This window comes from Papaver somniferum, chromosome 3 (assembly GCF_003573695.1).
Source record: "Papaver somniferum cultivar HN1 chromosome 3, ASM357369v1, whole genome shotgun sequence".
Lineage (NCBI taxonomy): Eukaryota > Viridiplantae > Streptophyta > Magnoliopsida > Ranunculales > Papaveraceae > Papaver > Papaver somniferum.
The window spans coordinates 63,249,188-63,276,712 of record NC_039360.1 but is presented as its reverse complement, the minus strand read 5'-3'; the positions used below and the strand labels follow the sequence as shown (position 1 = coordinate 63,276,712).

Below are 27,525 nucleotides of genomic sequence, written 5' to 3'. Positions count from 1 at the left end.
ATAGATATATATAGAAAAGAAATCAGAAAACATCAATGGCGAGGGAGAAAGAGAGAACGATTTGACTCAGAAAGACCGATTTATACAACTTCCAAGATGCAGTTTTTTCTCTTTCTCAATAGTTTCTAATCGTAACTTATTTTTGCCGATATCTGATTAAAAATTTGTAGCTTAAATGCAACAACCAAATTTGTAAGCCAAACAAATCAAGATCAAAAGTAAACTTATAACTACATTTTTCACTATTACCGAATTAACAATCGTTGTCAGTCGGTGCCGCTGAGTCGAAGGTATGATATCAGTATCAATGGGAATTGATACTAAACTGATACCTAATACGACGAACCATGTTCCATGTATTATTCCCCCATGACAATGCGTGTGTAGACCGTTGATTCGCTTTCTTCCCTGGTTTTATGTTCTTGGAATTGATTCTCGTATTAGTGGGTTTGGATGCAGAATTTTAAAGGTAAGATTTATGGGTCCAGGGGATTTGGTGGAATTATGTTTTTATTGGTGTGTTTGGTTGCCAAGTCCAAACATATCTTGTGAAGGAAGTGATTATTATCTTTTTATGGTCTCCTTTCCATTGATGATACTAGAATTCTACTTCTATCTATGGTCCCGACTTCTTATGGAGGTGTAGTTTTCTTTGTTAAATTAGAAGGCCAGTGTTGGAGTTCTTTTATTATGCCAATTGATGTAAAACTATACTGATCGTATTTGTTTAAGTACATCTTTCAAAATTCACAACTTACTAGTTCTTCAATTTTGGAAACTTATTTATATGAGAATCAATTAGAACTTATGGTAAAATCTAGAGCCAACCCGCCGACTCACCAGAGCCAAACCTCCCAGGGTTAGGGTTGAGGTTTTGGACCTGTTTTATGAATTTGCTAGGACTAGGGTTCACTATTATCAACACATGACCCACTGAACCCTCCGTAGGTTGATCCTAACCCGTCTCGTTGACAGGTTTAGCTGGTACTTACAAAGCATCATCAATGATATATTAGAGATGAAGAATTGAGAATAAGTCACAGACATAAAGAGACAAATTTTGCTATTGATATTCTTGCAAAGGCGGCTGCTGCTAGAGACTTAGAAAGATTATGGATTTCTAATCCACTGGAGTATTTAGTGAGGGTTCTTTATGATGATAGTACAAAAACAAAAAGAAAATCGTTTTTTATGTTTCGAGTTTTTAATGTTTCGAGTTAGTTATTGAATTGTTGTGTCGTTTATCGAGATAAACAAAAAGAAGATAGTTTTGGATCGGGTCTGAGCGGATTTCTTCGCTATCTTTTGTTTTCTAGGTTAGTTAGTATTTATAGCTTAATTTTTATTATGTTTTCTACTTATCTACACCATTATGGTGGTTTTATCTATTCTTTTGAGGTTTATTTTCGCTTTAATGACGGTTCTTGGTTATTGGGTTGGGTTCTAAGATCGCTAGTATGCTCTCCAACGACGAAATCTTCATCTTCATTGGTGATTTCTTTGACGACGGAAGCTTCGTCACTAGTTACAAAAGATTTGAGCAAATCACTACTATTTCGGGAGCATATCTTTCCAAAAAAGAAAAACTAACTAAATGGTTGGGATTTGCTTCCGAGAAAAACCATTCTTCCTCCGATTTAATCGGATCTTATTCATACTTGTATTTGTCTTATTCCGATAATTTTTCTCTTTCTTTTATCGGATTTTTCGGTATTGTACTTTTATTGTACGTTCTTGTTACTTTGTATTCTCTTATTTTCGATCTTAAACTCATTGTAATATCGAATTTCCATTAATAAAAAGGTTTCTTGTTTATCCAAAAAAACAACTAAAATTTATAAGATACTTAGATGCATTAAGCAAAATAAAAATAAGCATAAATTAACAATCCATATTACTAAATTAACAATCCATATTACTAAATCGAAGATATGATATCGGTATCAATAGGTATTGTATCACCCCGATACCAAACATGGTCCATATATTCTACCCCATGCTATGCGCGTGTAGTTACACATTCTTCCATTTTGTTTTGAAATCGGTTCTCGTATTTGTCAATATAAGAGTATAGAACTGTCCCTTCATGAACTTTCAAGGAAAAAAAGGAAAGAAAGAAAAAGCCGTCTCTTCATCCAATCATACTGCATAGAATCATAGACGTACTTCGCCGATGAGAGCACCCACCACTGGAACTTAACAACCCAATCCAGTTGACAAACGACTTATCCAAAACTAGATACTCCATTTATCCAAATGAAAATGTCAACTTTGTTTCCACTTCATCAAAAACTTATTTTAGTCTTACTTTTACGAATTTCCAACTATATTCTCTATTTTTCAACTAAACTATTTTTTAGTTAATCCAAATTATAATTCAACAGTTGTTATACGTGCACCCTTCAACATTTTCCAAGTGGATATGCCTTAATTTCCAAACATTCATCCAGATTTATCTGATTAATATTGAAATAGAAAATAGAAACAGTCTTCTTGTTTTCTCTATAAATAGTAAACTTAAAACTTCAAATATCATCATCTTCATTACCAACCTAACAATAGTTAAGTTGATTCATTTTCATTTTCATATATTCTAGTTTTGTGTTGTGATATTCATAAAACTCAGTAATTCTTTAGGGATCATATACATTCTTTGCAGGCAAACGAGCATATGGATAGGCCAAGAATTTTCATATGTTAATCGCTTGTTTTACTGACTATAGCTGTGATAAATTACAGCAAAAGCTCTTTCTCAATCTATTCACACACATTTTACTATACATATCCAATTTCTTCTCCTTATTAACAGATCTTGGCTTTCTATTAATTAAAATCCATAGCCTTTCTTTACAGAAAGATTTAGACTACTCGTATAGGTCGTCTTCTTGGGTTTATTCTGTCTTTGACATAGATTTCGAACGAGGACGAGCACAATCAGAAGCCATGGAGAAGCAACCGATCATTTTGCTGGACAAGTACGAGCTCGGACAGCTTCTTGGCCAAGGGACGTTCGCAAAGGTCTACCATGGAAGAAACATAAAAACAGGCCAATCTGTTGCAATCAAGATGATACACAAAGAGAAGGTTATGAGGATAGGAATGATGGACCAAATCAAACGGGAGATATCTGTAATGAAACGTATTAAACATCCTAATGTCGTCGAGCTTTACGAAGTCATGGCCAGCAAAACAAAGATATATTTCGTCATGGAATATATCAAAGGTGGAGAACTTTTCAACAAGGTGGCAAAAGGTAAACTCAGTGAAGAAGTCGCTCGAAAATATTTTCAACAGCTGATTGGTGCCATTGATTTTTGTCATAGCCGAGGAGTTTACCACCGGGATCTTAAACCTGAGAATCTCCTCGTTGATGAGGACGGTAATCTAAAGGTTTCAGATTTTGGGTTAAGTGCGTTATCGGAATCACGGAAACAAGATGGTCTTCTCCACACCACATGTGGAACTCCTGCTTATGTTGCACCTGAAGTCATTTGCAGGAAAGGTTACGACGGAGCAAAAGCTGATTTATGGTCTTGTGGGGTTGTTCTCTACGTTCTTATCGCTGGTTATCTCCCTTTTCATCACTCTAATATAATGGAGATGTACAGGAAGATCCGGAGAGCTGAATTTAAGTTCCCATCATGGTTCTCAGTTGACGTCCGAAAGGTTTTGCTGAGAATTCTTGATCCAAAGCCGAATCATCGAATCACAGTTGAAAAGCTCATGGTGCACCCTTGGTTTACACAGGGACTCAAACTAGTTGAGTATATCGAACCGCAAGAAGAAGAAACCGAGGTGGAGTTGGGAGACGTCCAAGCTGCATTTGCAACAACTACAGAAGATGTTCATCCCGAGATAAATAAGGACAATATTCCTGAGATGAAGACAGAAGATAATCCTGAGACAAGGATGGTGGTGCATTCTGTGAAACCTACTTCCTTAAATGCATTCGACATTATATCTTTGTCTCAAGGATTCAATCTATCAGGTATGTTTCAGAAAGAAAATGAGCAAAAATCAGAAGTAAGGTTTACCATAGCAAGATCACCCAACACAATTGTAGCAAAACTAGAAAATGCTGCAAAGATGGAGAGCTTTGAAGTGACAAAGAAAAACGGGTTATTATCATTTCTAGGAAGCAAAGAAGGAAGAAAGGGTCACCTGTCCATAGATGCAGAGATCTTCGAGGTTACACCTTCGTTTCATATGATAGAGATGAAAAAAAGGGCTGGAGATACACTGGAATATCAGAAGTTCTATAACGATGATCTGAGACCTTCCCTAAAAGACATTATATGGACTTGGGAAGGTAAAGCACAACAAAAACAGTTAACACCATGACGACAACCTACTTAGATTGTAATTTCTTTTTCAAATATTATTTTTGTTGTATACTTGAGATTGCTTAGAGCTATTCCCTTCGATTTTAATGAACGGGTATCTCTGTAGGTTTTCTACATTTTTACCCGCCCCCTCTGTAATTCATATATTCAGATCCCAAAGAGGATCCCAAATATCTTTATAAAAAATTTATAGTCAATGTTTTGGTATTAATACAGTGACTGGTAGAGCAATTAGCGGTTATACCTAATCCGATTGACAGTACAGGTCTACTTTTTATCAGCAAGACCTTACATAAAAATAGCACTAATCACTTTGCAACAGATAAATGGAAAGAGTGAAATCTGAGCATCATACGTAACATAAGATACAGATACAAATTTAACACCAATCTAATTTCATGTCATTGACAACCGACAGGGATGGGAAAACAGGGCAGAAACAGAACAAATCAACAGAATCTCCCTTCCTGTCAAGCTCAATACTTCAGCACAGATACAAGGCCTGCAGCCAGTATTCAGCCGGCCACATCATTTTGACCATACAGTATCATAAACTAGGCCGAATAAGGTCATCTTTACCTTCTGAAGGCATTTAAATTTCCCTGAGATTTTGTTTTACTTTACTAAGTGTCGATGCGCAGAAAGAAGCTAGACTCAGGAAATTTAGATCTAGCACGTCTGCCAAACAAAACGAGAGGAAAAAGCTGAAACTTTTGTCACTGAGCTATCTACCCTAGCAAATCTTTTACAAGTTTATAGATGAATCAAACTAAATCAAGAGTTAAACATATCCAGTTAAGTATAGATTCGACATACAGAAGTATGGTAGAGGTAGAGTAATAAACCGAAACAATCAAATATCTCTCAAGTGACTAGTAATTAATGCCATGAGCAAGCTCACTCTTGTGGACCACCCAAACATCATAAAATTGATATACTCTAAAGACCATACTAGTCTCTAGAACATCCATCTCAATATTCTTAAAATGCTAGATATTCTTACAAACTTGAAGCTATTGCTACTTCCAAGTCTCTAAGAATTCTTCTACATGCCCCAAAAATGAATTCAGAGAGACTATTGGAATTTGGAGGCAACAGCATCTACATAACAAAATCAGCATCCGCATAGATTATAGCAAAATCGAAGCATAAATAAAACATTGAAGCAAAAACTCGAAAGGGTGGCTTATTAAACAGCCTTATTTACCAAATCATTATTATTACTGGTTTCTAAGTGCTGCCGCTGCTTCTCCGGAACATCCTCGGCAGTCAGTTGTTCCTTGGGATGTTTTGGATCGAAAAAACTCTGACTTTCAACGGCAGCCACTAAAATGGCTATGATTGTTACATCGTAACATCATCATCGTCATTAATCGAGATCAAACAAGCAAAACAGAGAAAAAAATTTGAAAATTAAAGATTGATCAACTCTTCCAGATTGTAAATAGTGTGAGTGAGAGAAAGGGAAAAAGTGTCATACCTACGCCACATAAAGATCCGTATAACATCATGCGCCTGATCCATAAAGGGTCAGAACCCGGCATCTCTACTTCTCAGATCGACACTGTAAAAAACTCTGATGAGCTTTCAGAAGGAAGGAAGGTGTTTTACTCGGGGGAAGTTGACCTACTTGAAAAGTGGGGCCCGCATCGTGTTCTGATAAGGGAACTGGCAGGTAACACATTTTCGGGGAGAGACTGTTTTGGGTTTATTTTTCTTTTTTCTTTTCTAGTGCTACTCTGTATTCTCCTCCTCAGTTAGATCTGGTATCTGGATATCTAGACTCCAAGAGTTTAATTATAGTTCTTCAGGTACGAAGGTGATGTTGGAGAAGCAGTGGTGGTTACAATGCGGTAAAGGAAGGGCACCTCTAGTGGATTTAGAGTCGCGGGCTTGTGGCATTGGAATGGTGGGTATCAAGGAAATGATTATTAAGTATAAGTGTATAACGATTAACGAACTACTTGAATCAAACTTAAATAGTACCAAACAACTGACCCAACGAACTATCATGTTGCATCAATAAGAGGAGATGCAGAACGGGATTAAGAAACGCCCATGGATTTTAGACATTATGCTCGATAATGTACTTGGCACTTTCATGTGGAAAACAACCTAATCCAGCAACAAAGAGTCTTAACATCTTCTGAAGTACTTAAAATCCTCCATGGGATCTTGTAGTACCAGATAAGTCTGTATCATTGTTACGCAGAGGTGAAGATTATCATGGTGTAGTCATGTAGGCGCAATTCTGGCACATTTGAAGGGGCCGGCTTGCACTGTCTGTACAATAAGGTTTGGTTCACATCCATAACTTACCTTTTGCTGAATAGATCAAGAAATAAACAGCTGTACCTTGAATGATGGCGATCACTTAGTAGCATAACGTTACATATGAACACAGAGTGAAACATTTCAAAATGATATATATTCAGGGCAATACTGCAATTTTTATTTTCAGAATTTCACAGGAAACTACAGGAAGCATTATACCCTTGAAGGAGCACCAATCCAGAAGCATCTACTTGCTTCTTATTTGTAAGACAACTTAAGAGATATACCTAAATCTTAATAGAACAAGATGTCAATATTTCCCAACCCATTGCTCTTCTGTTGGTAACTTGATCAGAAAAGGTCTTCTTAACAAGAATGGCTGACACATCATTTTAAAAGGCATAAGGAACATCTAAGAAATTAGCAAAGCAAGAAACCAAGTTTCACCAATTAAACCTACTAAAGTCGCAAGTTTTGCTAAAAATATGGAACTATTAAAATATTCAAGAGAGGCTTAAAGAATCTGCTCAAGATGTGTCCATCTTTTGCTTGGTGTGGATAATGGATATACAAAATTGAAACGAGAAATAACTCGTTTCTAGAATGGATTTAATTGGTTTAGTTGGTTGTCTCAAAAGACACGAACACATCAAAGGAAGATACAAGTGAAAATCAACAAAAAGAACACTGATCTAAGTTTGAGGTTATATCACTAGAATGTCAACATTTCCTAGTTACAAGATCTTAAACGCACTCTTATGACTAGAAAATGAGGATACTCTAATAAGTTCAATTGCAGGTAGAAAATGGTGATACCCTAGCAACTTCATTTGTAGGTACAAAAGTAAGAAAATGATGATAGTCTAGCAAGTTCATTTGTTGGTCCAAAGATACTGCAAATTGCATACACAAGAAAAGAAAATAAGCCGTAACATACACACTGAAAATACATTTGTAGATTTGCAAACAAGAGAGTTAGACAGGTTATTTTGGTGTTAATTGGATGGATTATGAAAATTTCCAAGCTAATTTACATAATGTAAACAGTAAACATCATACCCAATTTACATAATTGGTGTTAACATAAGCTAATTTTGGTGTTAATTGGTGTTCATTTGAGGTTATGGAAATTCTTAATGTAAACAGTAAACATCATACCCAAAATCTAATGACAGAAAAGATTGATCAAAACCCCTTATTTCTCAGTACATATTATACCAAAAGCAAACCACCACAGCAACAAATTACTACTTCCATTTAAAATAGAAACCCTACAACCCTAATCTGTTTACTCGGCAGTAGCTTTGTTTACCATATTCCCCTTTTCAACAATTTCCTCAGCAATCTGTTTCTGTGTTAACTTTTTCCTCTCAATATCACGATAAAGATTAATTGCAGATGTACAGATAACTGTGATCAAACAAACCACCATACCGCAAAAAAAAAAAAAAACCCAATCATTTCAAATCAAAATCACCAAAATAAAATGAACAGTAATTAAGATGAAATGGGAAAAGGATGATAATGATAAGAGAGAGATTTTTACCTCCATCGCCCAATGAGAATAATCGAAGAACTTTAGATCCTGCATCTCCACCCATCTCTGCAACTTTTTCTTCCCAAACTCTTCGACGAGCGAAATGAGGAATTCTTCAGGGTCTCAGAGAGGTTTATCTCGGGCTAAGTTTATCACTAATATTAAGCCCAGCGGGCAGTAGCCCATTAAAATGGTATACTAGGGAGTTGAGTTAGTTGACCGTTGGAACTTGGCAAGTACAATTATGGGATTTTTAACAAACTGCCACACTTGCAAATCCCGATTCAAGAAAATGCCACCGTTTTTTTCAGAGTTTATTAAATGCCACAACCGTTAGTTTTTCCGTCAGGACCCACACACTTGGTCTTTTTCGCTGACTCGGTCAAAATAATCTGTCGCGATTTACATATTTACCCTTGAAAACCCTATTATACTAGTCATGGGTTCACCATCTTTCCCCGTTAGTTCTTTCTTCTTCATCTTTCCCCTATTCTTCTCTTCTCGTGTTTCCATGAGAAGATTTTGTGATTATGATATCAGAAACTTAAGAGAAACGTTAAGAGTTGATTGTCGGTGATGCTGTTGTGATTGTTTGATCACGGGATGAAGAGGATGGAGTTGTTGTTGTAGATCGAACATAGGAGTTCTGAAGTTAGGGTTGCTGTCATATGTAGAACAAAGGGGTTGAAGTTTAATTAATGTTCTGAAACCATTTTGAAGATAAATCGAAGAGCTAGGGTTTTTTCTGTGGAGAAAAGATAACTTAGGATGTCTTTGATTTGAATCCCGATTGGTGGGTCGATTTCAATTTGAAGCAATGGTTTGAGTATTAATTTGAAGAATTGAGCTGTATCCACAGAAAAAACATGAATTGAGATGTTGTGATTGGTGGGTCGATTCATGTTTAAATCCCGATTCAATTTGAAGCAATGGTCGATTTCAATTTTTTGAATTGGGATTTACAAGTGTGGCAGATGGTGGATGCCTGCCGTTCCTATACAGGACTTCTTCAAACAGCAACCAAGGAATTGAATCGGGGGTTTTGATGTAATCTGAAGATGGGTTTTTGCCCAATTTGGTTTTGATCAAATGGTGGTCATGAATTACAGGAGACGGTGGCTGAGATTGGGTTTAATGGCAGTTGTTCTTGGGTCATTGTAAGAGTGGTGAGAATCAAGAAGATGCTTGTAAGAAATTGCTTATATGTAAAAAAGATATATAGTTCCACTGATACTGGTAGAGGGGAGCTGCATTGCAGTTAGTTGTGTCTAGTGGTATTCTGGACCTTACAGGAATTTTCGGCATATATTGCAAGAAAGAATGTAAAGAGTGGGATATGGAACCAACTGATTCACTAATTCATATTGTCTGCATCAATCTACGCACTTACTCCACAAACATTGAATGTGCTGATGTTACTACCAAGAGGAAAGTGTGTTATGTTTGTGATTACACTCAAGAAATGATTAAGTTAGAGGTCTTTTGGGAAGTTCTCAGATTGTTGGATTCGCTAATTCGAGACAAGAGGCATGTGGAAGCAGTGGGTAAGCTGATATGGAAACTACTTGGATAAGTACGGACTTGGGTTACATAGCTCATATTTTGCTGGTGATTTTGAATTCCTTTCAAGTCGAGAGTGGCAGCAGTTATACTGGAACATAAGATACATGAACTGTATCAAGTGCATTATAGAGACAACTGGGGTTTTTGTTGCGAATACTCAGCCTCTTTTTAAGCAATTTCAGACCTCCATATATCATGGAACAACAGCACGAGAGCAAGAAGAGGATATTAACTCCATGTCAGCTAGTGCATTACAGAAGATGTTCATTCTGTCGTTCTCTTTCTCACAAATCAGCCGGATCAGTTGAAGGTGTTGTTCCGTCCAAGTGAGATGACGGAGAGAGGCAAGGTGTATTCGCTGGCTGATGGGCTTTATCTGCAAGTCGAGAAATTGGTATGGAGTCTCGTCGTTCTCATGATGGTTCATGGCAAAAAAAAACAACGCAATGGTGATTGAATTGGTTATAGACGGGTACACTATGAATTTGAGGGTGTATATGTCTTTTACTAAGCTGGATAACTGCCACCTATGCATTAACTGATGGCAACAGTTTTTTTGGATGGAAAAGGTCAAATGTGTGGCATTAAATAAACTCTGAAAAAAACGGTGGCATTTTCTTGAACTGCAAATTAGAAGTGTGGCACTTTATTAAAATCCCCTACAATTATTAGTAGGCGAGTTGCCCATCAAAATGGCTTACCTATATTGTACGAGTATTACTTGTAGGGTGCACATGGACCCGTCCAAACCGCCCCAACCGCCCAAAAATTCACCGAACTAACCCGAATCCGATGGAACTGAAGGCCCTGTACGGTAATTGTCATGTAAACCCGATCTATTTCCGGTGTTTCTCGGTTGTACACAAATACCGACCGACTTTACTCCCAACCGACCGATCAAATATCCAATGGCTAAGAAAACCCTAATACCCTATATATAAACACTTTACCTAGATACTCATCCTCATATCTTCTCGTGTTTTACACCCTAATCTCTCATTTTCCTTTTCTCCGACAGAATTCACAGAGAGAGGCGACGGCTCATCTTCAACCTTATTCGGTTCTTCCATCTACTTTATTAACTGAAATCTTAGTCTTCTGATTTGGTTGATAATCAAATAGATTCTACAGGGAAGGGAAAATGAAGGTTTCAATAACCTAAGACAAGACGAGATAACCTAAGCAACAAGACAAGAAGGATAATTCCGTGTCTTTTCATTGATAACAAAGACTCCTATATAAAGGAGTAGGGTTACAACCATAGTCTGAAGATATTCTAAAAGAGGTGAATATCTTCTCAATACAAGTAAGTAAATATATACAAAATATACAAGAATATACCCAATACCCCCCCTCAAGTTGGAGCATGAAGAGTCGAAATGCCCAGCTTGAGAAGAAGAGTTTGAAACTGCTGACGTCCCAAGGCTTTAGTCAGAATATCAGCTAGTTGAGAGGTAGTATGAATATAGGATGGACGAATAGTACCTCGAAGTATTTCGTCACGTACAAAATGACAGTCAATCTCGATATGCTTTGTTCGTTCATGAAAGACGGGATTATTAGCGATATGTAACGCTGCTTGACTATCACAGTGAAGCGAGACTGGTTTTGTATGTCCTACACCAAAATTCCGTAATAACCCTTTTAACCAAATGATTTCACAAGTTGTGGAAGCCAAAGCACGATATTCTGCTTCGGCTGACGAACGAGAAACTGTGGTTTGTTTCTTTGTTTTCCAAGATATAGGAGAACCCCCGAGAAAGATAAAGTGTGCCGTGAGAGAACGTCGACTAAGTGGACAACTAGCCCAATCTGCATCACAATAAGCATCAAGAACTAACTTGGAATCAGCACGAAGTAAAATACCTTGCCCCGGGCTAGATTTCAAATAACGCACAACTCTAAGTGCAGCATCCCAATGTGATTGAGTTGGATGTTGTAAAAACTGGGAAAGAATATGAACAGAATAACATAGATCCGGCCGTGTAAGATTAAGATAGATCAGTTTCCCTACCAGCCTTCTGTAACGAGCAGGATCAGTCATAGGTGAGTCTGAGGCAAGAGCCAGCCTATGATTTTCTTCCATGGGAATATTAGCTGGTTTTGAACCAAGATGACCTGTTTCTGTCAATATATCTAGAGCATATTTGCGCTGACAAAGGAAAATTCCTTTGGAACTTCTAGCTACCTCAATGCCTAGAAAGTATTTTAATTTTCCCAAATTCTTCATGTGAAAACATCTGCCTAGATATTCCTGAAATTTTCGAATAGTATATGTGTTGTTACCAGCAATAACAAGATCATCCACATATACAAGAATATACATGATAATATTCCCATGACGATACAGAAATAACGAATGATCATAAGCACTAGTAGAAAACCCATAAGTACGCAAAGCAGCTGCTAGCTTAGCATACCAACACCGTGGAGCCTGGCGTAGACCATACAATGACTTACGAAGTCTACAAACTTTGCCAGATAATCCCATACTAAAACCAGGAGGAAGTCGCATATAGACTTCTTCATTTAAATCCCCATGAAGAAAAGCATTATGCACATCCATCTGAACTAATTCCCAGTTATTTATTGCAGCAACTGCAAGAAGAGTTCTCACAGTAACCATCTTTACTGTGGGATCAAAAGTTTCAGTGACATTAATTCCTTCCTGTTGATGATTTCCAAAAACAACTAATCTGGCTTTGTAACGTTCAACAGAGCCATCAGACTTTCGCTTAATGCGAAAAACCCACATGCAACCAATTGCAGACTTGTTGGCAGACAAATCTTCAATTGTCCATGTACCATTGGAAATAAGTGCAGCAATCTCATCCTGCATTGCCTGACGCCATCTTGGATCAGCCAGTGCCTCTTTGAATGATTTGGGTTCAACATCAGTTGAAATAGCTGCAACAAAACAACGATGTGCAGTAGAAAATGCATCACAATTCACAAAATGAGTTATAGGATAGGGAGTACCTGAGGACTTGACTGGTATAGGTGAAGCTGCAGGGGAAACCAAGGTTGTGTTAGACTGCTTTGAAACACCCTGACATTGGACAAAATCCTTGTGCCTAACATTCTCAAATTTTGTACGTTTACCCCGGCCAAGTTCCTCATCTGAAACTGTAGTACAATGATCTCAACCATCCGTATCTTCTGTGAGAGAAGAAGTGACAACATCCGTACCAGACGCAGGCACAGTAGAAGAAGAAGCAGGCACTGAATCAATATGTGCATCATTCTCAGCAATGTGTGCTGTGTGATGTGCATCATCCAAGCAGACTGACGGAACATGAGAACTAGTCTGTGGAGGTGTAGTGTCAACAGGCGAGAGAGTAGCAGCGGAAGAAGAACCACCAGATACATGTGCATTATTGTAGTCATTTGCAAAATGATCATCAGACAAATTTCTAGGAACTGAATCAGTGACCGCATCAGAATACAGTGAGTGCAATTTTTGAAGCTCATCATTATCTGCCAACGGGAAAGTATCTTCAATAAAATGTACGTCTCGAGACTGAAAGTAATGACCTGTGTCAAGATCAAATAAATGTCAGGCCTTCTTTCCAAATGGATAGCCGAGAAATATGCAACGACGACTACGACTGCCAAATTTATCACCAGGATTGAGATTTTTTGCGTAACAAAGACATCCAAAAACCCTAAGAGAGTGAATAGATGGATCCGAACCATAAAGAAGATCATAAGGCGTCTTGAAGTGAAGAATACGAGAAGGGGTTCGATTGATTAAGTAGGCAGCAGTAAGAACACATTCTCCCCAAAAGTCAATTGGTAAGGATGCTTGAAAACGTAGCGCACGAGCAACATTAAGAATGTGACGATGCTTTCTTTCCACCCTAGCATTTTGCTGTGGTGTCTTAACAACAGAGGTTTGATGAATAATGCCATTGTTTCGAAAATAAGAGACAAGACCTTTGAACTCGGTTCCATTATCACTGCGGAAAGTCTTAACCTTTCGAGTAAACTGTCTGTCAACTAGTGCAAAGAAGTTTGTTAACAAGGTAGGTACCTCATCTTTGGTTTTCATCAAATACACCCAAACACATCTAGAAAAATCATCGACAATGGTTAAAAAATATCTGGAGTTACAGGCACGATTTGGATGATAAGGCCCCCAAACGTCGCAATGAATTAATTCAAATAAATCAACTGCCCTACTAGTGCTCAATGGAAACGAAGTACGAGTTTGCTTGGATCTATGACAGATATCACAAGCATGAAAATATAACTGACTATCAACACAACCAATCTGAGGTAGAGACTTCAAAGCTTGGATAGAAGGATGACCAAGCCGTTTGTGCCATAATTCTGCTGCAGTCTTCTCTAACACAACGTTGACACGAGCTGGTTTCCCCATTATCAAGCAATACAGCCCATCCATGAGCTTACCCATACCAATCCTCGTCCTCAAAGTATGGTCATGTATAACACATTCAGAGTTAGTGAATTGAACACTTATATTATTCTTCTGTGCATGAGTAGCATGCGATGAAGATAAAAGTTGAGAAACCGAGAGAAGATTGCATGTGAATTGAGGAACAAACAGCACATTGTGTAATATAAGAAAATCATTTAACTGCACAATGCCAATTTTGGTTGCTTGTATGCTGACACCATTAGGCAGACCAACCTGAAGAGGACTAATATTATAACAAGATTCAAACACAGTGTCATCACAACAAACATGGTTGGAGGCTCCTGTGTCAACAATCCAGATGTGACCACGCTTACCAGAGAGACGAATATGATTTACAGTCTGCATCTCACCAACAACAGCGTTTGCCTTAGCTGCTGGTTGATTACGGTGAGCTGGTGACTCGGTTTTGAGATAAGCTGCAGGTGGACGTCTGGGTTGGCGACCATCTGGATACCCATGCTTCTCCCAACAACGATCCTCAAGATGTCCATTATGACCACAATAGGTGCACTTCAATGGAGTTTTAACAGCTCCCGATTTTGATCCTTGTGGCTTATTGCCGTGAGCAAGAAAAGCCATTGGAGAAACAATATCCTCCTTTGGCTGAGTATAAGATCGAACCTCTTCCTCTTGAATGAGACGAGAATACACAGTGTGCAGAGATGGAAGTGGTTCGGTGCCCAAAATACTAGAACGAACATTAGCATAATAGGGTATAAGACCCATTAAAAATTCACGTACCTGATCATTGTTACGTCGAGTACGTAGAGTCAGATTAAGATCACAGGTACAACCTGAGCACTTACAAGAAGGTAAGGCATCAAAGTCATTGATGTCATCCCAGAGTTTCTTCAACCTCCCATAATAGTCTTGGATAGACTCTCCATCTTTTTGTTTACAACAGGCGACATCAGATTTAAGCTGAAAATTTTTTATTCCATTTCCCAAGAGAAAAACGAAGCCTGATATCTTCCCATAAATCAAAGGCAGTGTCACGATAAGAAATTGAGGAACGAAGAACTGGATCAATAGTGTTAAAGATCCAGGCAACGATCATGTAGTTTATAGTCCACCAGTCATCCAGGTCAGAAGAATCATCAGAAGGTTTCGAAAGTTTACCATCAATGAATCCCATCTTGCGTTTCGCACCCAAAGAAATACGAAACCCTTTAGCCCATTCTTCATAGTTTGATCCTTTGAGAACTACATGTGTGATGATAGTCCCTGGTCCATCATTGGAGGCGAGAGCATATAAAGAAGACTGTTTGTTTGGTGAAGAGGAAGTTGAAGTTGAAATACTAGACATTGTTACCGGACTCACGATACCATGAAGGTTTCAATAACCTAAGACAAGACGAGATAACCTAAGCAACAAGACAAGAAGGATAATTCCGTGTCTTTTCATTGATAACAAAGACTCCTATATAAAGGAGTAGGGTTACAACCATAGTCTGAAGATATTCTAAAAGAGGTGAATATCTTCTCAATACAAGTAAGTAAATATATACAAAATATACAAGAATATACCCAATAGAAAATTTTTGTTCATTTATTTTCATATTTGAGGTACTATAATTAACAGGGTTTAATTTGATTTAGATGTTCTGCTTGATTTTTTAATTAATTGAGGTATTCTTTCTAATGGGTCTTAGTTTGATTTCAGTTGTTTTGTTTAATTTTGTGTTGATTAATAGTTATCTCTGATGGGTAGATTTTTGTTTCACGTTGCTTTGCTTAATTTCTTTTGAAGAAGGAGCAGCATTAATGGAGCGATGTTGATTTTTGTTTTTGGTGGTACACAGAGAAGAGAACTGATAATTTGTTTGATTACATGCATGTCATTGTGGATGTTTAAATGGATCATTTTGCTTGAATGAATGAATGACAAAAGCTATTTGTAAGTTTAGAATATCAATCTTATTGAATAAAGTGTATCCTTAATTCCTTATCGTAAAAGTTTTGGAAGCTTTGAGACAGGAAGGATGAAATTCCATTGTTCAACTGATTCTTACTATTCTAATTATGGTCGGTAAACCGGAAACCGATTCCAACCGATCCGACCTTGTATCGGCCGGTTATCAACCGACCCGAACTAAGACCTTGTTCTTAATCGGCATTTCTAAGAAAATCACCGACCTGAACGGTTCTCTGTTTGGTAGTGTTGAACACCGATCCGAACCGACCGTTGTGCACCCTTAATTACTTGATGTGATTTTTAATCATTTAGCCCCTTTTCTCACCCTTTTCTTGCGGCTCAATTTTGATACTCCTATAAATGTCTTCAATGTCAAGAGGAGGTAAGCATCAGCGTTTGACTCTGAGCTTCATCAAGTGAAGAATTACAGGTTTTTCTTTTTGCCCCGATGAATTAGAGGCTTTTCATTGAGAAGTAATAAGTTATTTCAATTTGTGGTTTATGATTCTTATAGTAGATGTTTCAGTATCTTGTTAGTTCAGATGATAGGAATCATATGATTCGTTATGAATTGTGATTGCATTCTGTATGTATAAATTTCTATCTCGAAGTGGTTTTGTTAAGAGTATTTAAAAGTGAAATCTTTTAGGGATAATTGGAGTTTGATACTCAGGTTTAGACCAACACTAGGCTTTGGTCTAACATTTGTCTAACATTAGGCTTTGGTACCTGGACTAGACGTTGACCCGCGTTGACTAAGTTAAGTTCTAACTTCCGTTTAGTAATTATTAGAAAATTAATATAAAAATTTAATTATTAAACAGATTACTATAATAACCTTCAGTTTTATTAATATTTACAGAAATCTGAAAGCTTCGTGGTGATATAAGTTACCGAATATGTCAATCCCATTAGAGCAAAAAAAGGGACTTCTTGAACCGAGACAAGCAGTGCAGCTGCTGTTGCTGGAACCGAGAGAGAAAAGAGAGAAATCGAATCTGAAATCGAGAGATAATTGAGAGCAGAATATGGGAAATGAGATCAGTTAATGAAGAACACTCGATTCAATTAGTGGTGGTATTGATCGATTCGAGAGATGGCAGTATTTACTTTTTTTTTTTGTTTTTTTGATCGGTAAATTGCGATGGCAGTATTTACTAAAAGAAGAAATCAAATGCATCCATTAGAATTGAGACAGCAGATCGATGACGAAGAGATGATGCTGCTGTTGGGAGATAAGTTTCGATCCGAGAAAATTCAAATGGGATTTGAGATGATTGAAGAAGTCTGTGATATTCTGATGGTGCTGCAATTGAGAAGATTAAATCTCAGTGATGCTGTTGAGGAAATGGGTTTGTGATGGTGATCAAATGGGTCATGTTGAACAGTGAAGGAAATGGTTAGGGTTTGATGTTGAATCAGTAGAGAGAGATGGGGTTTGGACCGAATCGATTAATGGAGGAGTTTTGGGGTTGAATTTGTGTTCGAAATGATGGAGAACATTAGCAGCTGTAGAAGATGTTCATGGGTATGTGCCGTGGAATTGCAGAGTAGAATCTACAATTGTTGGGAAGAATTGGATCGATCTATGTAAGAGGATATTGAATCCGAGAGCTGTTATTCATGGGAAAATGGGTGCAGATAGTGATTACATACCATGGAGCTGAGCTTCTCTTGATTGCAAGAAGAGAAAGGAGGTGTTGTTGCTTCTATGGATATGTGTTGATAAATGAAGGCTGAATTGAAGTGCTGAATTAGATGTATGTTAGGCTTATTTGATGAATTGTGTGCAGGTATGAAGCAAAGAAGTGCAACCAAGAGATTCAATCCATTTCTTCCATCATTCCCTGTAACAACAATACCACTTAACCGGAAATCTCTCTTAACCCATTTGTCGGAAGCTACTCTTCGTGATATGGGTTCGATGTTGTTCCGATTTGATGAAAGATTAAATAGGTGTTTGCTTTGAATCTGCGTCAGGGAAAGAACAGTGCTGCAATTGAAGTCGAGAAGATGAAATTGAATCTGAAATTGAGAGATAACCGTGAATTGAGAGCGGAATAGGGATTTTAGTAGATCCGTTAATGAAGAACAATGATTCGGCTATTGGTAGTATTAATTGATGCACAAAGAGAAAGAAATTAGGGTTCCGATTGTCTGCAATTGAGGAACATAAATGGCATTGAGGTTGGGGTTTTTTCAAATATGTAGAAGATTGAATCTTAGAGTTGATGTTCATGGTATAAGATGGTGCTGGTAATGGAATTACTGGATCGAGAAGATTGCATAGGATCAATGGAGTGTGCCCTGATTGAGTTGTTGGTGATGTTTGAACGGTGAAAGAAGAATTAACAAGGGACCTAATTTCAGGGGAAAAACCCATCTCAAGGATAGATTTGTAAACTCGTTGTTTTTATAACATTTTTATTTTACAAAATTATTAAAGTCTGGTCATAAACGGTCAACCTAGGTCAATGTCTGCTCCAGGTACCAAGGCCTAACGTTAGACAAATGTTAGATCAAAGCCTAGTGTTGGTCTAAACGTGAGTACCAAACTCCAATTATCCCAATCTTTTACCTCGTTTCGTTTGCGTTCATCCTAATTGCACTTGACATTACTCATTTCGTTGATACTGTTATATTGTTAACTTCGCTTGCAGTAATGTTAATAATGATTTCGTGTTATAAACGTGTAATTATGTTAAGAATATCTAGGGCAAATCTTGTTTATTATTGGGATGTTTTTGTATCTAATTCTATAAATAGAGACCCTAATGTTTGTCTATTGTAGGGGTGGGACTTGGGTTGGTTGGGCGGGTTAGAAGGCTTGGCCGAGGCAGACCCGAGCTAGGAATCCTTTGCCCAGATTTCCCATGGAACCCATGGAAGTAGTACCCAAGTCCGCCCAAGTTATGTTCCTCGGGTTCCTCGAGTTGGCCCAAGTTTCACTGGACATACGAGTTTGTTAGTATAATAATAACAAATTTTAGTAATAATATGATTTAATTGCTCCATTTATCTCAAATTTGCAAATAATTGAAGATTATTTACAATAATATAAACTTTTTGCATATTGAATGATTAATGAGATAAATATAATATATATTTTCATTATTAGGTTTGAAGATAATATCTAAAATTACTTTAAATAGATAATAATACCAATTATAAAAATAGTTTTATATACCTATATCATAGTTCTTCGGGTTGGGCGGGTTGCTTGGGTTAGAAATATTTGTGCCCATGCTTGCCCAAAATTAACGCGGGTTTATAAAATTTATACCCAAGCTTGCCCAAAAGTCTTGAACTACGTTGCCCATGTCCGCCCAACGTTCGGGTTGGGCATGGATTAACCCAACCCAAGTCCCACCCCTGGTCTATTGTACACATGAATAAGAAATCTCTCTTCTTTTCTCCCTTTACTTTGTGTCTTCTTCACCTCTTATTCTATATCAAAAGATTTTGATTTTATTTGATGTTTTTTTTGGGCTTCTCTTAAATATAGCCCACATTTTTATTAACCATAGCCCATTTGACTTTGATCAATTCCGTTTTACTAAAATTCGAAGTTTGACCTTTTTTATTATTATTCACAGCCCATAAACTAGGCTAGCAACTCAGTGAAAGTTGAAAAATTAGTGACTTAGTGAATCAATAAAAAACGTTTTAGGGTTTTTTTTTTTTTGGTTTTTTTCTTTCTTTCAACGAGAGTTTATAAAGAAATTTATGTTGTGTCAAGGTTCATTCTCGATATTCTTGGTTGCCTACCTTATGAATTTTGCAGTTTTGCAGCAGATATATTTCTTTCAGGATTTAAGTCTCTTACTGGATCTGGTCCTTCAGCTATTATACATGAATGCTTCCAAATTAATCACCGTATGATGCTTCATGACATTGGATTGACTCTTGTTATAGTGGAATGGATTGGTGACTACTGTTGGAATATTTTCAACGCCGCTAACCAAAGGGGGGTCCTGGGGGGCATCGCCCTCCAGGCTGTGGTCGACCTGACAGGTCAGGTCGTGGGGGTCCAGGGGAGACCGCCCCTGGTGGGGGTTTCAAGGGGGCAACGCCCCCGGAAGAATTTTTTGAACTGACGGTTTTATTTGGCCGATAAAAGCCTGTTCGAAAATTTCGAATCCAAAAGACACCATTGATGTCTGTTGATGAAGGAACCTGACGTTTCGTGAATAGAAACCTGTTGGCGAATAAAAACCTATTCCCAACAGGTGCAAAACCCTTTATAAATAGCTTCTCCCAGTTTCGTTTAACATATAAGAAAAATCAATCTGTTTTCTCTGTTTCAAAAAGCATCATCAGAAATCAGAAATCTCTTTGTGTGTTCTTGATTGAATCAAGGGGTACAAACCTTTAAATTCAGTTTTCGTTGCAGGGCTTTCATTGTATCCTGAAGGCAATATTTCGCATACCTGTTGTAATCGCCAATTGTTATTGGGAGGGTAGAAATATTTGTCTAAAAGAAATTTATACAAGCCTTGAAAGTTTTGGAGTGCAACACTTTCTTCTCTGATTCATTCATCCTTTGTGAAACCCAATTTTTTCCAACAACTACCATACATTTTGTTTAGTGGTGCCAATTAATCAACGTAGAAGTTTCAAATATTTTTAAGACACTTACGGGAATACCATTCATATTGACAAAAATATTTGTACACTTCAGCAAAGAGTATGGGAATCCGGTAGATGTGAGCAAGTTACTTGATGCTGTGGATGTGGAATCTAATTGGCATGAAGTTGATGTTAGATACTTGAAACATGCAAACATCAGCACGTCACAGTTTTTGGTTTAATGAAGTGGAGAGAATTTTTCCAGGAACTTGGAATTACTGATTTTGTTAAAATAATTCAAGTTGAGAAGGAAGAAGATGGTCTTCCCCTAAACTTGGTCCACAATTAATGAAATTCATATTTCTCCTGGTTTAGTAATTAAAAGTAACATATTGCTGCATTTTAAAACCGAATGAGGATGGGATACCATTTGAGTCGCCATTCATTAAGAGCATTCACGGTGTTCAGTGGGTTGTATCGAGTACAGATAAAGAGCTTCACTATCCTACAGACTTATTCATCTCCAAGAGCCTCCAGGAAAAAAAAAAGAAAAACTTGTGTTGATGGTGGTTTTTAGCTTAGGGTTAAAATCGTAAAATTGTACATCCGACATGACGTCACTATGACCATTAGCACATTTATTGAATCAATCAGCATGCCTACGTAAGAATTACCGGGGTATCTTTTTTTACATGGGTCATGTTCCACGGCAAAACCCTTAATATTGACTAACATCATCCATGCCAAACCCTAATTCTCATGCTACCGCGCCAAGGCATGCCAACCATGCCAGCCGCACCACTGTGCCAATGGAAAACCATGCCAGCCGCACCACTGTGCCAATAGCAAACCATTCCAGCCACATCTCCGCGCCAAGGCATGCCAACCATGCCAGCTGCACCACTGTGCCAATGGCAAACCATGCCAGCCATGCTGGCCGCACCATGCGCCAATGGCATGCCAAACCCTTGGCCCTAGCCATGTTGGCCGCACCATGCGCCAATGGCATGCCCTACCATGCCAAGTCGTCTAACCCCTTGGCCCCACTATGCCAAGCCATCCGCACCATTCTGCCTTGGCCCCACTATGCCAAGCCGTCAGCACCATTCTGCCTTGGCCCCACTATGCCAAGTCGTCCGCACCATTCTGCCTTGTCCCCACCATGCCAAGCCATCCAAACCCTTGGCCCCACTATGCCAAGCCGTCCGCGCCATTTTCCTTGGCCCTACCATGTCGGCCTTCCCTATGCGGCTACCAAAACGAAGACGTGCGACGATCAACGACCACCCTTCAATCCTAGATGCAAATCCTAGCCGTCCAAGGTCGCCAGACAACCCATGGTAACCTTTGGCCGAAAACCCTAGTTTTGGCCACGCCAAACCGCGCCAAGGCATGCCATGCCACATGTGCCAATGACATGCCAACCACCTTACCGCGCCATGCCATTCCGGCCTTCCCTATGCGGCTACCAAAACAAAGGTGTGCGACGATCAACGGCCACCCTTCAATCCTAGATGCAAATCCTAGCCGTCCAAGGTCGCCAGACAACGCATGGTAACCTTTGGCCCAAAACCCTAGTTTTGGCCACACCAAACCGCGCCAAGGCATGCCATGCCACATGTGCCAATGGCATGCCAACCACCTTTCTGCGCCACACCATACCGGCCTTCCCTATGCGGATGCCAAAACGAAGGCCTGCAACGATCAACGACCACCTTTTCATCTAAGATGCAGAACCGGCTAAAGCATGACAACTTTTGGCCCTAGTTTGGTCGCGCCTAAACAAAACCAAAACCCTAACTTTTGGTCGCGCCTAAACCAGGACATATTAAAGCCATATCGAGCATGCTTTCATGCCACTGGATACCAAACAAAGGGCTGTAATAATCAACGGCTACCTTTCCTCTTAAGATACAAAATCTCGCCCGTCGAAGGACACCGAGCCGGAAAGTCTCCCAAGCTCGACTTTCCAGACGACCACAACATGCTACATGTTTTCCATGAAAACACTCGAGACATCAACGCATGTCACAAACTGGGGGATGCTCATTGGGTATTGGTTTGGCGGTTCCCGTTATAAGAAAGTGTCATAAGGATGAGGCGGTTAGTATATACAGGGAGTAATGGTGAAACGCTTTCTTTTATGGAACATCAATTCCAGGCGTTACCGGTTACCACCTCCTCCTATTTACTCACCCGTTTTCCATTTCTTAGTAAGACCAGAGTACGTTTCACTTCGACTTGTATAAATAGGCATTACCTATTTCCACCGAACAACAAGTTCAGGTCAGGAGCATACAACACTCAGAAAATATTTGCTAGCATTCCATCTGTTAGCTTCCCACTTTCTGATACAAGTCGTAAAAAAACTACTCTTCCAGAATCAACTATTCTGGTCTCAACACTCTCTTCGCTCCCCTCCCCAAAACCAACCCTTCTCCTTCACTTTGTGACCGAAGCAAGTCTGGAACGGCCATTTCTTGGTTTAGGCCGGATTTATACAGATTGATCTCTCGAATCTAAAGTATTCCCTTGCAGTACATTATTTAGGGTTTAAACTCGTTTCTCACCCACGCACCCGAAATTAACAAAATCAGCAGAAATCGTTTTCACCCTCAAACAATTGGCGACCACAGTGGGAGATTAGTCTTTCGGTTACAATGTCAATTTTCAATCCTCGATCTCATACTTCGACCCAGACGTCAGGACGGTAGAGGCAAACGATCCGCTCAGGGATTGAAGACTCAGCTACCAGACGGCCCGATACGGTCCGCTCAGGGATCGACGACTCAGTTAATAGATGACCCGATTACCAGTCATGATACGACAAGGGGCGACTGCGGACTTCCCGGAGGTTAAAAACAAACGATCCGCCCATGGATCGACGACTCGATTATCAATTGACTCAGGGACGACTGGGGACTTTCCACAATCGCGGTGCTTCTCATAAAACTCGGTCTTGCACCTGCACCATTTTTCAGTAACAGATCCAAAAAACCGAGTAAGTTTTGCCTAGACAAAATACATGGTTTACTATTTCAAGTTTTCACGGGAATGATAAAACCGATAGCCATGTTATGTTTTATCCCATGTCATCTACCGACATGCAGCGTTCACGATTCCATATCTTCCCTGGGATGTTTGTGTCACTTACAATCATAACCAAAAACGGCATCATCCTAAAACAGTTCATCCCGAATAATAATCCAAAACCCTCATAGGTAACACTTGTCTTTCAACCCAAAAATCCAGAAAATCAAAACCATAAGCCATGTGTTTCATTCTCCTTTCAAAAAAAAAACAAAACCGAAGAATTTTAGAAGACAGAAGTGCATTCAAAGGAAGCCATTCAACGGTGTTTTGCTCTTCTCGAAGAAGGCATCCTTCGTCATTTGGAGGACCTCCTGTTTTAGCTCCAACTCTTTGGACAACCTTTCGACCTCCGCTTCTTGTTGTTTGACCACGTCTGCAGAAGGACCTTCGGTCACCTTGGCCTGTAACTTTTGGGTCTCAGAGAAGCCCTAACGCCCAGTTCTTCCTGGAATCAGTCACCTACCCGTATGTACCTACTTTGCATAATAACGATTACCGGTCACTATCATGAGGTAGCCGACGCTACTATGGTGATATTCGAAGAGAAGAAAAATATTTCTACAGATTTATGGAAGGCATACCTATGGCTAGGGTTTGCACCAACACAAGAAAAAACAAGAAAACAAATTGAAAGAGAAACGCTGGAGTACATACTTGGAATATGCTTGCCCACCTTATTGCTACCGCGCCATGCCAAACCGACGTCGTGCCAAGCCAGCGCCCACGCCAGGCCAGCACCCACGCCAAACCAGCGTCGTGCCAAGCCAGCGCCTTGCCAATCCAGCATCCACGCCAATCCAGCGCCCATTCCGAGCCGATCCAGCGCTAACAGCTTGCATCTTTCCAGCGCCAGCAGCTTGCATTCCTTCTAGCGCTAACAGCTTGCATCTTCCCAGCACCAACAACTTGCATCCTTCCAGCGTTGCTCTTGAACGCTCAGTGGAAGGGAACCAGCAATCCAATCTCATCACACGTAGAGATCAAGAACGACTTCTTCAAAATCGAGGCAAGGAAAATCAGCAACCCCCCCTGAGTTCACAAAGACTCTCTTCCTGTCAGGAGATGCATGATTTCTAGGGACTTCACCCACAAAATCGTGCAGTCTATGATGAAACATTTATGTGAGATTCTATATTTTCCCAAGGCGCAATGTCAAGACATATTTGCAGCCCTCAACCGCGATGCGTCAGGAAACCAATTGTTTCCATCCAGGAAGTTGTTCCCAAACCCCCTACCTCTCTTGGAAAGCACGATTTATGGAACTGGGGACTCCTAACCACTGTTCGCTTGAAGGGTGTCCAGTTTGACGACACACTGATTAACGCATCCTCTCTGCTTCAACGTTCTCCAGCAGTAGCTCCGCTTCAACGTCCTCCAGCAGTAGCTCCACTTCAACGTTCGCTTCAGCAGCCGCTCCGCTTCAACGTTCGCTCCAGCAGCCGCTCCGCTTCAGCGTTATCTCCATAAGCTGCTCCAAGATCCGAAGCAGCGTTTGGCTTCTTAAGTTGCAACATCCTCTCCAAGAGCCGAAGCCGCTTCAACGCCGCTTCCTCCTACTAAGGATCGTACCATGGCCGCCACTCCTTCCTGCAAAGGGTCGTACCACCACGCTCCCCATGTCAAGGATCATGAACGCAGCCATCCAATCTTCGTAGTCATGGATGCCTTTTTATCCATCCTACCAAAACTCATGATCATGGACAGTTTGCTCGCTTACGCATCCAGCCAATCCTTTTATTTCCATGAATGCCCATATAATTCCAGCCAACCTACTTTGTTACCACGACAATGTAGTCTCTTCTGATTACATCTGCTACCAAGAACTGTTGCCACTCATTTGTTGATACCAACCAGAGCTTCACCACAACAGCAATCTCTACAAAGATGAAAACATGTAAACCATACTTGGGGACTGAGGATATACACGGAATCCCTTCACTGTCAAAGCTCAGAAGACGCAGTCAACCAAAAGGCCATAGCCACAACAAGGTCATCTACTCTTCAAGGGTGTAGCGCAAGATTATCATCACCTCTCTGTCTAGAAGACGCCTTCAACACTTTATGAGGCCGCGGAGAATCCCAAGCCTGCTCAGAGGAAAACAATTTCAGAAACTAAAGAAAAATGCGACTGGGGACTGCTCATCGCAATCCATCCCGACGACCATCAAAGACTCATCAGATAACTCCAGAGACGCGGCTGAAACATTTTCTTGAAGAAACAGAGGGATCCACGATAAACAACATAACTCGGTCATTCCTACTTCCCTGCTATCCAGAATATTTCTTCCATGTGCATCCCAACGTCACATCCAGAAGAGTACAATAAGCTTGTATCAAATCCCGTGGACATGGATTCAAGGAGATGCAATGAAAGTAGGCTACAAATGGGGACTACCATCATGGGACACCTTCACTCCCCTCAACCTGGTTATTTCTGATTTCAACATCGTCACTGCCGAAGTTTTACGAGCCGCAGGAATTTCTCAACATGAAGTCGTACATGTGCATCGAAGACTCCAAAAGAACGCCACAAAGATATATTCACATATTCGTCCGTGCCATCGGATCTAACAAAAATATAACTGGGGACTGCTCACCGCGTCCCGTTCCATACGATAGTCCAAGATTCAGAAGATGGTTCGAAGGATGTCTTTTGGAACAAATTCCTTGAAGACTTGATAGCAGCACGTCGGTAACGAAACGTCTCCCAACTCATCTATTTCATCCAGTGGCTCCAGAAGTTTTCGACCATGCAAGCATTCATAGCACATCATCATCACGATCAGAAGGTTCAGGCACTGAACAACCTAAAGTCGAGGATGGACCGAAAACGCAACCACAATCTCCAAGATTATCCCTGACATGGTCGTTTCCAAGCATATATTTCATCCATCCGTCCCAAGAATGTGATGTAGTTTGGAAAATTTTGGAATCCACTGGAGAGACACTGCAGACGAAAGCACGGATCCGGACGAGCAACAAAAAAACAGAAGAGGGTCAATACCTCTTTTCATACGGACGGAGTTTCTAGAGTTTGCACAGAATAAAAATTTCCTTCTTGCTCCATGAACGGGAATAGAGGACTCGGCGCGATTATGCTATCCCGGGCCCGCAACATCCCTCCTGAATTCTTCCTGGGTTTCACTGTCGGGCCGTTTCCACCTCCTAAACGAGGTCAAAACCTAAATATTCCCTCGTAAGCGGATAAGAAATTCTTTTCCGGTCAGATGGAGGGGCGGACCGTCAAAATCCGAGTTCGTACGAGAATTCTACAACAATTTTTGTAAGGGGCGCTAATTAGGGTTTCGGCATGCCAAACCCTAATTTAGACAAAGTTGCCAGGAGCCATCACTACCATTTGATAACCAAAGTTCCAGCGTCATCACCATCATTTGGTAGCCGAAGTTCCGAAACCAGTTTACACCATTCTGCGGACTGAAGACAGTTTCTCCCATTCCAAGCCGACCAACGCCTGAAGATCCTATTCCAAGCCGACCAACGCCTGCGGCTCCCATTCCAAGCCGACCAATGCCTGCGGCTCCCATTCCAAGCCGACCAACGCCGGAGGCTCCCATTCCAAGCCAAGCCGACAATCTACATCTCACCACTTCACGGTCTATCCAGCAACACCACAAGCAGAATCTATGCAAGGCCGCCAACACGAGAATCACGAACTCTCCTTACCACTCGAAAAAGGTTAACCGAGTCTTCTTAACCATCTTTTCACGACTTGTCATTTCGATTTTATCCTCGCCTGTCACCATCTTATGCTTACCTCGCAACTATGCTC

At 39.9% G+C, this 27,525-nt stretch overlaps 2 protein-coding genes and 2 long non-coding RNA genes across 4 annotated transcripts; 2 read left to right on the top strand and 2 right to left on the bottom strand.

Moving 5' to 3' along the window:
- The first annotated feature begins 2,516 nt into the window (after window positions 1-2,516).
- On the top strand, window positions 2,517-5,034 carry LOC113356325 (CBL-interacting protein kinase 5-like). The gene has a single exon (XM_026599438.1). It carries the CDS (start codon window positions 2,695-2,697, stop codon window positions 4,339-4,341), a length of 1,647 nt encoding a protein of 548 aa, XP_026455223.1. The 5' UTR covers window positions 2,517-2,694; the 3' UTR covers window positions 4,342-5,034.
- A 167-nt stretch (window positions 5,035-5,201) lies between these two features.
- Window positions 5,202-5,966, bottom strand: LOC113356327. Its single transcript, XR_003362943.1, has 2 exons — window positions 5,824-5,966; window positions 5,202-5,678 (listed from the first exon to the last, which is right to left on the bottom strand). It is a non-coding gene; the product is annotated as an uncharacterized LOC113356327 (long non-coding RNA).
- Window positions 5,835-6,961, top strand: LOC113356326. The gene is made up of 2 exons (XM_026599439.1): window positions 5,835-6,018; window positions 6,155-6,961. Exons 1-2 carry the CDS (start codon window positions 5,853-5,855, stop codon window positions 6,367-6,369), a joined length of 381 nt encoding a protein of 126 aa, XP_026455224.1. The 5' UTR covers window positions 5,835-5,852; the 3' UTR covers window positions 6,370-6,961.
- A 664-nt stretch (window positions 6,962-7,625) lies between these two features.
- LOC113356324 lies at window positions 7,626-8,302 on the bottom strand. Its single transcript, XR_003362942.1, has 2 exons — window positions 8,164-8,302; window positions 7,626-8,027 (listed from the first exon to the last, which is right to left on the bottom strand). It is a non-coding gene; the product is annotated as an uncharacterized LOC113356324 (long non-coding RNA).
- Between the last annotated feature and the right edge of the window lie 19,223 nt (window positions 8,303-27,525).